This window comes from Gymnoscopelus braueri (genome assembly GCF_963280865.1).
Source record: "Gymnoscopelus braueri genome assembly, chromosome: 7".
NCBI classification, from domain to species: Eukaryota; Metazoa; Chordata; class Actinopteri; order Myctophiformes; family Myctophidae; genus Gymnoscopelus; species Gymnoscopelus braueri.
Window position 1 is genome coordinate 18019160 of NC_137608.1, and position 14621 is coordinate 18033780.

At 47.0% G+C, this 14621-nt stretch overlaps 1 protein-coding gene across 2 annotated transcripts in view; it reads right to left on the reverse strand.

Annotated features, from left to right (window-relative positions):
* kremen1 (kringle containing transmembrane protein 1) overlaps positions 1–14365 on the reverse strand; it is a 76740-nt gene extending 62375 nt beyond the window's left edge. For both annotated transcript variants that reach the window (XM_080434026.1, XM_080434025.1), the window contains exon 1: positions 14084–14365. In XM_080434026.1, the coding sequence (XP_080290152.1) occupies positions 14084–14165 (82 nt within the window). In that variant the 5' untranslated portion in view covers positions 14166–14365. The remainder of the gene's footprint in view (positions 1–14083) is intronic.
* Between the last annotated feature and the right edge of the window lie 256 nt (positions 14366–14621).

Below are 14621 nucleotides of genomic sequence, written 5' to 3' on the forward strand. Positions count from 1 at the left end.
TATATGTGGTTTGGTTGGAGCTAAGGCACTGTCAGTGCTGTTTCAGGGGCATGTGTGTGCAGCCATTAGACACCCCCCCACCCCATCCCCCCTCTCACCCACATCTCTTTCTTTCTCTCTCTCTCTCTCTCTCTCTCTCTCTCTCTCTCTCTCTCTCTCTCTGAGGCCTTTTGCGTGATTACAGGGCGCAGGGAAGATGAGGTCTGACTAGGATAAATAAAGGGCTTGGGGTTGAAGTGAAGGGACCTCCCTTGCTGGTGATTTTTGAAATTAAAATACAATGCTGCCATTAAAACGAAATGACATGCTGGGAATTTTTCCCCCTGTTTATTCTTGATGGAGATGGACTTACTCGATTATTGTAACGCAACACAAACATTGTCATCTTGAAGAGGAGAGCGGTATGATGATCTTCAGTGAGATGATTGTGCCGATCATTCAATCTGCAAACCAAAACTCACTGACATTGGGTTGCAGAAAATGTCCCCTCATACTGGGTTAGGGTTGTATACATTTGAATTACTGAATGTCACTTAGAGAGTACAAACGCCAAGGAGGAAGGAACATCAAGGAGATCAGTCGCCCCTCGAGACCCCAGGACAGTATTTTGGGTATCCGTTCAAAACAGTCATCGTGGAAAAGGAACTTATTTTCAAATATCTTCTGGACTGAGCCTTCGGGCCATTGTGTTCTGATTGAAACGCAACTGAAGGAGAGCGACAGTGGTTACAACGCAGCCTTTTTGTAGGGAGGACATACTGTAAGCCAAGGCGAGAGTCAGAGGGATCAGAAAGAGATACCTGCATCACTGGTTCTACAAAGTGGGGTCAGGGGACAATCAGGGGTCCACATGGGCCTTAAAGCCTGAGTGATACTTTGTTGCGCGACAGTGTCTCACGGCAAGAATGGCCATAACACGGCCTGGATGCGAGCTTGTAGTCTGCTGTTCTCGGGCCGTTCATGGCGCACCACACCATGGCGTGACAGAGCATAAATTAGGCTTTAAGGGTCTGTAACTCAAGAGTGTAAAATGGAAACTAATACAAAATGTGTTCATAAAAATCGGTTTAACCACTTTAAACCTAGAAACTGTACATCGACTATTTGAAGCTACAATCTCACAGCACGAGAAAAGAAATAACAATACAAATCTTGTATGGCACAAAATATATTCAGATGGGGGGGAGGGTCTGCGGCCTAATACTATATGAATTTGGGGGTCCTTCACATGAAAATGTTTGAGAACCGCTGGCATAGATAGAGTCATAGAGTACAGTACTGTACATTCAAGTCTATAGTTCAATCAAGGCAGCCCCCAGAACTGTTACTCCATTCCCTTTGCACTGTTGTTCAGCAGAGCCATGTGCGGAGCACAAACATGCACCCATCTGTATCCAATGAATCCCCAGCACGCTCGTTTTCGGAGAGAGAGTGGCGAGCACATCAGAAAAAAAACACTAAAGGCCCCGTCGTGTTTGTTTTGTCTATCTTTGTAAACTACAGATGGTGGCATTGGCCCCCTGTCCCGCCAGTATTCCTCTGTCTGTACAGATTCTTTTACACTTTTAATCCGATTCCCTCTGCGGAGGAAAAGCTGCGATGGAATTTGCGAGGGTTACAGAGCAGTCAAGAACACCTTACTGTTCTACCTTTATCTCCCACCCTTGTACCGCTGTAAAAAAGAAAACCCTGAGAGTTCATTAAGCTCTGTACGGTTGTTTGCTGTGACCCGTACGGGTCCGTTTTTACTCTCTCAGCGAACATCCCAAGTCTGTTCTCCTACTGCATCAATATTGTCACTGTCGGGCAGAAACCTTGTATCTCCATGTTTCAGCTTTTTATGTTTTTTTTTGTAATTTAATGCCCTACTTCATCTTATACTACAGTGTCACACAAAAGTAGCAAAAATAGCCGATTTACAAGCTGTGAGCTTGTTCTCCTCAGAAAGATGAAACTAAATAACTCGCCATTGTTATTTCAACGAATATAAATTAATAAATAGGCAAAAAATAGGAAGAATATCATTTTATGTCATAAAAATAAAGTAGAGGTTACCCTCCATGACCCTCAAACAGAGCTTCAAATCCCATCCTCTGAGGATTTAATGGAGTTTCAATAATGACCCGTACAGGTCTGTTTTTACACTCTCAGGCCCTACAGCAGGGGTCAGTTGTGAGCTTGTAGATCTGCAATCTTTTGGCTAATGTTCCCCTAAAAATAGGGATGCTAGGGTTCAAGTTAATATAACATTATTATCCTATCACACAAAGATGTGGGCCCTCTGTAGTAACTCTGAGGACCCCCTAGGGGTCTCGGACCACCTGCTGAAGACCCCTGCCCTACAGTGTAAGTTTCCTTTTTAATCAAGATGCAGGCCTTTTGAATGAAACAAAACACAAAAGTACGCATTCATCTCAACTTCTCAACTGTTATGTTCGAAGTGTCCCCCTTTTTTTTATCTCGCCTGACTGACCCAGTCAAAGAGCGAACAGCGCATGCAATACTGCTGTATCATATCACAAAAGGCTGTCAGATAAACCGCAACAAAACATGCTCCCGAGGACACAATAACACTAGCACAAAAGGCTGCTACAGAGGGAACCAAAGCGTTGGGCATTCAGCCTCCTTTTAAACCAGCCAAGTCTCCAGTTCCTGATCTTGACTGTGAAAGCGATCCGTTTTCACTGTGGTTTGTGTGGCTGTGGGAAGAGCACGCAGTACTGGGAACCAGATGGCTCTGGTAGGAGACAGGGGGGGCATCCCACTGCATGCAGTCCCTGAGAAGGGGATCCATTTCGGAGGATCCATTGAGGGCCGGCAGATCCCGTTTCATGGCACCGGCCGAGTGTGACCGCCCTCGGTTTGACGTTGGTCGCGGGCTGGTGCCACGTAGGCTACTGCGGGCCCGGCCCGTTTGTTTTCACCTCAGGGAGCTGCATTCACCTCGCACACACAGGACAGACAACTAAATCAGGGTCTCTCGACGACTTGGGTTTCATCCCCCTTTGGGTTCCACCTCTTTCAAAGCTTCACTTTGCAACGGGATATCACTGGCTCCACGGCTTGGAAGCACAATGGCTGTTTGTGAAAACACTGGACCAAGATGTTCCTGTGTGCTTCTAAAGTAGAGGCCATTATATAACTGAATTGCTTAAGTCGAGTTAACTCAAGGGTTCGATTCAGGGGAGAAACATCTCCATTTCAGTTAATGGACATTTATTTCCATATTCTTTCAATGGACCACCATGAAAAAAACGCAGCATCCCATCCCTGTTCTGTGTACTCTCTCTCTCTCTCTCTCTCTCTTCATTGTCCATCTCCCTGTCATGGCATCTTAGCTCTGCCCACTACTGGCCTTGGTCCTTTGTTTGCTGTCCACTTAGCTGCGTCTGCTCCCTTTCCTTGTCCTTATGTTTGTTCTGTCCACTTAACCATGTCCACTTGCTTGGCCTTGTCAACATAGCTCTGTCTGTGGGCGTTTCCTGCAGAAAGGGGGGGGAAGGCGACAATTTGCCTTTTCGGCCACAAACTGCTGCAGCTGGACCTGCACCAGGCCCCCGGGCACTGCAGCCAAATTACTCTCCATTTATTTAACCCATTAAGACCTGAGGCCGATTCTACAAATGCCTTCTAAATAAGTAGTTCTCACACTTTCAAGATGTTTCCGGAAATGTTCAAAAATAGCAGATGTACAAGCTCGCAGCGCGGCACGAAGTGACGCGCTGTGAGCTTGTACATCTGCTATTTTTGAATGGCCAACGCAAATATCTAAAATGATCACAGATGCGTTCCCGGTTTTAATGGGTTAAAGTGGTTGCCATTCCTCTGCCTGCGCTGGAGCACAGACCTCAGTGGCCCTGGACCAAACATAACTAGTAGTATAAAAGGAACCAGAGTTCACTGGACAGGTCATGTCTCACACAGTAGCAATTCAATATCCTCCCGCTATGTTCCTGGTTACGCTTCTCAAAACTCGGAGCTGCATGCGACACCGCGAAAATACATGTTTGCTTTGAAAACTCTGGTCAGTGGTCACTGGAGATTTTTTTTTGCGAAACACCCCACCAATCTTTGGCGTGATGTTTGGAATATGTTACATGTTTGAATCAAAGGAAGAATAACAGCTTGTTTCACCTCAATCATACAATGTCAAAGCTGTATTAATAGTATGCGTAAAAGGAGAAACAACAAGAGAGCGCTTTATGGTTTTGGGGGTTGAACCAAAGACAACAAACCCAAAGTCTCTTCTCCTGCTGTACGTATGTTCTCCTCGGGAAGATAAAAGCGAAGGCCTCCACAGCTCGAATGAGCCCTGCTTGAGAAAAGCGACAGCACATTCTTATTATGAAAATGCCCAAAGCCAGTAAATCTCCAATGTGATTTAAACTCATATAAATCCGAAACTGGCAAGAAGGAAAATCATATTTTGTTTAATTCTGTTTACCCTCCAGGGCCTTCGGATATAGCGCCGATTCCCCGTGAATTAAATTGAGTTTCGATAATGAAAAACAATTGTTTATGTTGGAGTTAATAGAATTCATAGAGGAACACGGGTCACAATGGGATTTCATTACGGTTTGATTTGGCCCCTCTTGCCCCGGAGTGTGTTCCCACTGATGGGCTCCGACTGCTGGACCGGCAGGCCTGAGAATGTCACCCGGCAACGACCGGAGTGGCTCTCCTCATACATAAGCAAAATAAATGTCAAGGAGGTACATGAGCAGGCTGGTGAACACCGCTCATGCATAATGGTAGTCAAATGAGCCTGGAAGGGAGTGGAGGGGTGTAGAAAATGCTGGAAGAGTCCAGAAAGAAAGCTGCGAAAAGAATCCTCGATAGAGGAGGATCGACAGGGAAGAGAGCATCGACCACTTAAATCCTACATACTTCGTTGTACACCTAATGGCAAAAATAGTCGATCTACAAGTTCATAATGTGTAGCAACGCGACACGTTGTGAGCTTGTAGTTCGGCTATCTCCACCGAACGTTTGCCTATTTTTGTCGAATGTTCGCCTATTGTGACATGCCCAGAACAGGGATGCTGGGGTTCACAGGGTTAAAAGTTACAGAGAAAGATGTTAGGTAAAGCAAATGCTACAAGCTCCGGAAACCAGACAGAGCTGATCTGAAGTGTCAGCACTGTGACTGACGTTTGAGTGACGAAACAAACCACTACTTTAGCCCTCGGTGATGGAACAAGAGCAGCCGAGTGCGCTCTCCCCCGCCCAAACTCTGTTTATCTCCTTCGACTCTTGACAGTTTTGCGCTGCACGGCCTCCTCCGGAGCCGGACGCGGTGGCCTCGGATTGGCGGAGCGGGCGGCTACTTGACAACTTAATTTCATGTTGTCCTGCGGGGGCCGCCTCGACAGTTCAGGGAGCGAGCTGACGCAGTCAACCTGACACCACTTTGTTTGGAGAGGCCTATTTTTCCCATGCTTTACATGACTCTGACATCTGTCATGCCCTGCCACCTCTGAAGGAAGGGGCTGACATGCTTTCGCTGCTGCTGCCACCAGCACACAGACGCTGAAGTGGTGGGCTGGGCCCCGGTCGCTTTGCATGCCAACCGGCCGGGCAGGTGGTGATTTGCACAAGGTGAGAGAACAATTTTAAAGGATTGATGGGAACAAAGGTTATGAAGAGGAGAAGAATAAAAAAAACGAGAGCACACAGAAAGGAGATAGACAGCGACTGGGGGAGAGAGAGAGAGAGAGAGAGAGAGAGAGAGAGAGAGAGAGAGAGAGAGAGAGAAGTGCTTTGATCAAACACGTGTGAGCCTTTGAACTCTTCAGAGCAACATGACAGTTGGAGGAACAATCACAGTGGTATGGTAATGACCGTGATTGTGTTTATAATAAGCGGGTCTGCTTGTCCATCTCACCGCCGGTCGGCGGTTTCCTGGGCAGTCCAACCCACTGGCATGGACTGGAGGATCCCGGCCAGGCCGGCGGGCCGCAACATGACCTTCACGGAGGCACCACCCAGAGGTCAAGAGGAAGTGACTGGCCAGCTGCTTGACACGGAGCCACATGCCGTGCACCAGTAACACAGTCCAGCCTTTTTCTGTTGCCGATAGCGAGCCAACTTCAACTCACTTTCAGCCAAGTAAACAAGAGTATTCTTCAAAATGTTGGCGTCTCTTTACAAGTCAGGGCATGCTGAGCGTAGGGAGTGTAGAGAGATTTAAAAAAGGAAAAGCTATCACGCTTTCTCCCTCTTGGCATCTCTGGCATTCCCTCGCTCAGACTCCCATTCTTCGTCTCTCTCTCCCTCCCTCGCTCTTTCTACATTGTCTCTTCACACCCTAACCCTGAAGCCTGGTTTATACTTAAGTCGTACGATGGTGTCCCGGCACCGAAAATAGCAGATCTACAAGCGCACAACGCCTGTAGATGTATAACATAAATCATGCTTAAATTGCCACTATACATGTTCATAAAGCAAGCTTGTTACAATACTGCAGGCTAAGGTTACGCTCAGCAAGGACAGCAGATAAAAGAATGTATGCAGCGTTGTCTAGCACATCCCGTCACAACAAGAAAGCAATCAAAATAAGAAGCTATGACCTTATCAAATAGCATCTAGGTGTAGATTCTCTATATGTAGTGTAGATTCTCTGGTGTAGTAGAGGGGGAATCACCTCAACATAAACCCAATAAGGTAACGTAGGGTAGCAATCCAATGTATTGACCACTGACCAGTTTCTTTTTTTGATCCAGTTTCCTGTCCCTGTCCCAGTTTCCTGTTCCTGTCTATAAATGCACTACATTCAAACTCGCTGCAGTCATAAAACCCTTGAGGCCATGTTGGTAGGCTCCACTGCTGGCAAACGTGCCAACTGAGGACGGTGCATAATAGCAATATGAATTTCACACATTAATCTTTCCATCTAAAAAAATTTAGGCCCCGCACCCTTGTTTGCCACCCCTGACCGGGAGTCAGTCCGGGCCCATTATGGACAGTAATTTTTTTTGTTGTGTTACGTATGTCTTGCAAAAGTTAACCTCTTCTGACATTCCATTAAAGATTTATGAGGGCTCCGTAAGGGCCGGTCCAAATGGACCTTAGCAGGGTCTGTAACTCAGAGAGAGACCCTTACGGTCCATTTGGTTACATCTGTACACTCTCTGAGTTACATTATCACTGAGGATTTTACTGTGTGCGCGGGACTGATTATGCATGGATGGACACAATCAGCACAGAGACGAGGAAAGGCCTCACTGACTGGCTGCGTTTTTAGCACGAAAGGCAGCCGGACTGACTGGGGATTTAACAAAGACGAGACTGTAGTGAAACGAGATGCGCAAAAGAAGCACAAAGGATCATACATACTGTACATGAGATCCACACGCACACACGCACGGGCACGCACACACACACACACACACACACAGTCAAGTCCAGTAACTGTGCAGCCTAACCACAACACACACACACACACACACGCATTCAGATCCCAGCCGCGTGGTTTGTCTGAACAGTGTCTGCTGCACAGAAGCCTGTCAAGAGGAGGAGGAGAGGTTTCCATCTCCCAGCCGGAAAAAAGAGGGGTACCACAGGGCCCACATCTGAGACCACCTACAGACCATCCTCCACAACCCTCCCCCCTCCCCACTCCCTGCACTAAGAGGATAGGGGTTTACCCCCCCCCCCCCGACCACCACTGTGTGCGGTGGTGTCGGTGATTCTCGCTGTACGTTTGACCTCCTGACGGAAAAGCCACGGCCTCTCCTCCAAACTCCATCCCTGTCGCCATCATGCTCACGTTTCCACAGATGGCACAGGATGCTCTGTTATTATCTTCTAACAGAGGGATCCCGCCTTATCCCTCTGTGCGTGTGTGTGTGTGTGTGTGTGTGTGTGTGTGTGTGTGTGTGTCTCTCTCTCTCTCTCTCTCTCTCACACACTCACACACACACACACACACACACACACACACACACACACACACACACACACACACACACACACACACACACACACACACACACACACACACACACACACACACACACACACACACACACACACACACACACACACAGATCTCTCTGTCCTGGGGGTTGTGGAGGTTGATGGAGGCTAGACTACAGTTACACGAAGAGAGCCGGGGAAGATTAAGTGGAGGCCGATACAGGAGCGCGCGTGCGTGTGTGTGGGTGTGTGTGTTCTGTGTGCGCATGCGTGTGTGTGTGCGTGGTGAGAGGGCTGTGGCTACACAGTAAAATCCTCAGTTGTTAGTTTATCCATTTGTAACTCGGAGAATGTAACCGAAATGTAACCGAAATGTAACCGAAATGGACCCTTACGGGTCCGCCTGTAAATGTGGTGGGGGGGTGGAGAGGGTCAGTGGGGGGAGGATGTGAGACCTGCGGGGTCAGACATTCGACGTGGCCCCTGTAAAACCCGGAGCAGGAACACAGGGGGTTTATGGACTCTCCAGATGGCCTCGGTTAAGACCTCACATCTGAACTTTACACACATGTGTGGGCATGCGCGCACAAACACACACACACACACACACACACACACACACACACACACACACGCACACACACGTGCACACACACATACTTAATGATAGGCCATGGTATAGGGAAAGCTTTCACCTGGTTTGCTCTCTCTCTCTCTCTTTCTTCGAACTTCTCTTACTTGAAAAACATGCCTGATTTATACTTGGTTGTGCACCTAAAATAGCTGATCTACAAGCTCACAACGTGTTTCAGCACGACATTGTCAGCTATTTGTGGTGCGCGCAACCAAGTATAAATCAGGTATAACTCAAAGATCTCTTTTTACACTGTGAAGAGTTAAATCAACACTCCGGATTTTAACATTTGTATATCGACCCAGGAAACACAGAGGCTGTAAAATTGTTATAATGAGCATAACGTCTCTGTCGGGTGGAAACCTCATATGTCCAAAACAGGATTCAAATTCAAAAGTAGCAGATCGACAAGCTCAAGTCGAGCTTGCGGATCAGCTACTTTTGATGCTTTTGGGGTGACGCTGTAGGATGATCAAGTAGGGCGTACATTTTACGGAAAAAAAACACAAAAACTTAAAATATGGAGATAGGAGGTTTCTGCCCCGACAGCGACGATCAGCTATAATGCGTATCTCCCATCTCAGCTACTGTGCAGCAGTGGCTTAGTGCATGTGCCGCATTTTTTGATCCAAGCCAGTGTTCTGGCACCGCCTCATCTGTTCCCCGCTGCAAGGCGAAGGCCAGCGCAGGGGCTGTCTTCTGCGGTTTGGGTGTGATGGCCCTGACGGAGCGCAGCAGGCCTGCTGCGCTACAGCTCTGCTGGCCCGGCGGTCGGGCCTCGAAGAAGAAGAAGAAGAAGCACAAGGCGGCGGGTTGCCAGTTCCAGCAGCTCATCTGAAGCTGCGTCGAGCGACACAAGGGGAAACACTCGCCTCTCACTCAGACCCGGTGTTGTGCTGTTCACCACCTGCCCTGCTTCGAATTGGGAGAGGAGGAGAGTGGGGATGGGAGAGGGCTCCCTATAGGTAGGTACTAGGGAGGGACCCCCGTTTCCAGGTCCGCCATCCATCCATGCACGTGCTGGAGAAACCCAGTCTGGAAATAATGTCGCTGCTTCAATCAGCAGCGAGTTAGTTTGATGTGGCGCGTTGTCGCGCGGAGCGCGAGCGTTTTGCGCGTCATTCCAGTGCAGCCTTACAAGTTATTTCATGCATGTCTAGTTCAGCAGAGCCTTGGCAAGCGTGGAGGAGAGAAGGAAAGCCTGTAATACACGTCTTGCCTCACATCACTCCAAAGTGGAATCGAACGCACCCAGATAGCAACCCCGTTGTTTTCTACAACAGGCCTTATTTCTGACAGCCGCGGCATTCTTTGATCCGATATTTGGAGTGAATTCCACACTGGCAAATGTCACAGCTTGCCCTCAATCAAGACTCTGCATGAGAAACTCCCACCTATGCTATTTGTGTTCATGTTTCTCCGCACGGGTAATTGGAAGAAACGCCTATAAAGATGACCCCCAGAGGACTACAACTTTGCCTGTTTTTAGGGCATAAATAGAGGGGGGGTATCCATCTTGCCCTTTTTCTCCCTGATGCAGGAGATTGATTTGGATTGGACAGAATTCCCGTGCAAGTGCATGCAGTCAGACAGACAGATCTAGAGGCAGACACACACACACACACACACACACACACACACACACATTGCTTGCTCACCCTGCTACTGAACATAAACACAGCCCTTTTCAAAGTGTGTAAGCTCAGTGCTCATTCCAACAATGTGCCGCTCCCCTCTGCCGTGACATGACATCACAAAACAAAAAAAAAGAGTTGGATGTGTGTGAGCGTGACGTGACTGCAGGACTCTCGCCTGAAAAGAGGGCAAAGCGTCCCCACCCCGACCCCGTCAACGAGGCCGTCGCTAAATCCCCTGAGAGGGAACGACAACAGGAGAATAATTCCCTGCAGATTAACCGGCTCTGGCTTGTTCGCGGCGCCGACAACCTCCCCGAACATTACCGGCTCTCGGCGCAACTCAATTACACCTCATCGTGACAGCTCTCTGACAGGAGATGGCTTCCATTTGTGTGTGTGCTCATGTCAAGAGGCCTGCAGCGGCTGCCAAGTGAGCAACGTCAGGCCTGAATATAATAATAAGTGCAGGATAAGCATGTGGGTGTCTAAACATGGTTCTTCCTTTAAAAATGCCTCACGTTAACAACTTAATTCCTATGTACTTGTCGTACGATGAAGAGCGAAAACAACCGATCTACAAACTCACAACTGTGTGCTTGTAGATCGTCTGTTTTCGCTGTTTTTGAAACCTTTCAAATACACATTTTCTGTGATGACAAGTTACGACAAAGCAAGTTATGGTTTTGTGCAACATGTTTAAGATATTCGACTACCTCCAAACAGACACGGTCTGTGATCTTTGACGTCCCTCCAAAGAGTTGAGGAACGCTGCTATAATATTGTCCCTTCAGGTGAAACACGGAGGAGAGAGGGGATGATGATAGACAAATATTGTCACTGCACTGTGCATTTCGTCGCTGTCGGGGCAGAAACCTCTTATCTCCATATTTGAACTTTTTGTAAATCAACGCCCTACTTGATCAGTATCAAATCTGCAAGCTCGAAACGTGGTGTCACAGTTTTGGACATATGAGGTTTCCACCCGACCTGATATAAGGCTATGGGAGATTTGCGCAGACATACTGCAGAAAATGTGCTTTTGTGTGTGAGAGAGAGAGTGTTTAAGCGTGCGTGCGTGCGTGAGTGCGTGTGCCAGAGAGAGTGTGTGCGTGTGCGTGTGTCAGAGAGAGAGAGAGTGTGCGTGTGCGTGCAGAGAGAGAGAGAGAGAGAGATAGAGAGAGAGAGAGAGGGACTGAGTGTGTGCATGCATGATAATCCCATTGCATAAGATGAAATAAGAATGCTCCATTTCTGCGTGATGTGATTTGGAAAGTTGGAAACACAATCCTCAGCGTTCATTCAACCACATTAACCCTGGCGTCCCTACAATGGGCAGGTCATCATAGGTCATCATAGTTTCAAAAACGTCAAAATTCACAGATCTACAAGCTCGCGTGTGACGTGTCACACTGCGACGCATCGTGATCATTTAGATCGGCTGTTTTCACTAGGGCTTAACCACTTGAGCATCCATATTATGGGGGGAACATTCGCCAAAAACAGCAAATCTATAAGCTCACAACGCGTTGCAACTTGTAGATCAGCAAATTATGGCGCAGGGATCTGGTATAGACTAAAAGCGGTCCGAGTACAGAGCCGACTCAGGGCCGGTTTTACTAAGTCAAGAGGGTTTAAGTGGTTAAGTGGTTAACTAGTCAAATGAACACAGGATTAACACAGGATTTCCCTGTGTAAAGGGACTGCCAGATCTGCACATCGTGCACAACCCATTTCAGGGAAGTGTTCCTGTCTGTGTATTTGATTTAGATCAGTGCGTCTCAATCTGTTTCATGTGTGCTGCTAGGGGACCCCCATACGAGATCTGTGTTGTTAAAATGTTTCAAAAAATATTCAAAAAATATTTTGAAAAATTGCCGCAAGCTGTGAACTTGTAGATTAGCTATTTTTTGAATAGCAGACGCATGTACAGTAGGGTTAAAGTGGTCAAAACTGATTTTGATGCTATATCAACCCATTAAGACCCATTAAGCGTCTGTGTCATTTTAGATTTCTTTGGCTATTCAAAAATCGTGAACATTTTTGCAAATCTTTGAATATTATATATTTTTTAAAGCGAACATTTGTAACTCAAATCTTTGCTTCTGGGGGTCCCTGGACCAAAATATTTCGAGATGGGGGTCCACGGCCAAATAGGCTACATATAATTTTGGGGGTCCTTGACATGGAAAAAGTTTGAGAGCCACTGATATAGCAACAGCAGGCTGTCTGTGACTATACTCCTTGCTTGAGCGGTGACAAGACATTGCATATAAACCATAGCTGCAGTATGGCAATGCATACCACTCATCTGAAGCAGTCACCCACATGTGACTCCTATGGTATGTATGGGACAGTCAAATCAGTAGGCTGTGTGTTATGCGGACAGAGACAGAGACAGCCATCCAGAATAGAGCAAAAGAGTTGCACTCATAAACAGACTCAAGCCATTCGCTCCCTCTGACTGTTCTAAATTATTGTTTTATTGTACAGTGACTATATGGCACAGTTGACTTGCACTGAGGGTAAACTCTGCCTTTTTTTCTCATCCCCCTCCATTGCGATGGGGGGAATACCATAGCTTTAAATACTTTGTTAATACATAGGTACACATGGGAGTACTTACGCACTGGCCCAGATGGTGGGCCCTCTAATTTGAGTCCAAGGGTATAATTAAGAGACAAAAAATTAAAAAGGAAAGCATGGGGATTTGCCGTTTCAACATGAAACGCAGCACAAATTACAGCAGGAGAAGTTTTGGTTTGTGTGGTCATCATTATTAGATATTCAAATTAAAAGACATTCTTCTCTGAGGAGAAGAAAGGCTAGCCCTGAATGGAGATCCATCTGTGATGTGGGAGCCTCTGCAGTCCATGGCATATTGTAGGCTTTTTGGTTTAACCTTTTTTATTTGTTTAGACTATATGTGGAATTGGCTGATTCAAGAAAAAATCTGACTATTTAAAAAAAAAATTTTGGAAATTTGGGGAGGATTTTGGTATAATAATAGCCTAGACCATTTAGTAGACTATCGCATAGTAGGCTATGATACACACCTGGCAATACTGATACAAGCCTATCTGAAAGTGCAATCCGTCGCTACAGTGTCGCATGTCACTTTGATGTGTCGCCCAATAATAGCTCACTTATAACCATAACGAAATGCGATCCGCATGCAGTGCCATCTTACCGTCTCAGCATGGATGGCAAAACAATAACCGGTTTAAAAAAACAAATAATCCCCCCCCCTTCTATGTCAATTACCAAACAAACAAAAAGCCACTGCTGTGCTGCTGCTGTAGCCTTGGATCAAGACATAAAAATGTCAAAATCGATGAAAATACATTAATAACAGGTCTTGATCCGAGGCTACATGCTGCTGCAGCTGCAGGACATGGGACATTTGTGACAGCCGGGTCGCGATCGCGACCCGGGCTGTCACAAATGTCCCATGTCCCGCGCTGTCTGCCACTGCAGAAGCAAGGCAAGCACATCTGTCCGGGAGTCTATAGCGCACACGCCGGGCTGTTGTTTTGGACAGAGAGAGAGAAGTCCATACAAATAAGTTGCCCTGGTTGAGATTTCTCTGGGAAACACTCCGGAGACTAGAGCACACACTAAATAGTTCTCATCAACACTGCAGCCAGCAACAATAACAATGAGGTTTGTTACAAAGACAAAACTATGAATGAAGTTCACGCGAATGGAATTCTCTATTCCCGTTTTTGTGGAGTGCCGTTTTTCTGTTGGGTTTTGTTTTTGGTTCAGTGCGCAACAACTGATCTGATCGAACAACACCGCAAATGCGACTTAAAAATGTAAATTAGCCTTAAAAAGGCACAAAAACAGAGAAAGTCTCTATTTCTTAAGTTCCATCATCATCATCGGACTTACTTACCGGTCTCGAAGTGTTTGTTGAAAGCTGCCGAAGATAGAAAGCCAGCGAGGAGGATGGCAGCGGTGATTGTAGAAGAATCCATCGTTAAAAGAAGAAGAAGCAGCAGAGAGATCGGATGGAAGCGGCTTGTCGGGACACGGAGAGTATAGTCTCAGGGTCTCAGGTGGACTGAAGCTGGGACTGATGCTCTGTCTGGTTTTGTTGTGGAGATGAAGAAGAAGTCGCTCCTCTACGAAAGTCCTTGGTTAAAAAAAGTCCCTGAACTTCAAGGCAGGTCCCTCGCTTCACTCCACTCACTGACACCAGCCCAGGGAGAGAGATAGTAAAGAGAAACGCAGGGATCCTATTTCCAATCATGTGACAGGAAATTCGGGGCAATAGATTCAACCTGCAGCAGCGTTTGTGGTGGGCAATGAAGGGAGACAGAGGGGGGGGGGCGTGTGTGTGTGTGTGTGTGTGTGTGTGTGTGTGTGTGTGTGTGTGTGTGTGTGTGTGTGTGTGTGTGTGTGTCTCACAGAGAGAGAGAGAGAGAGAGAGA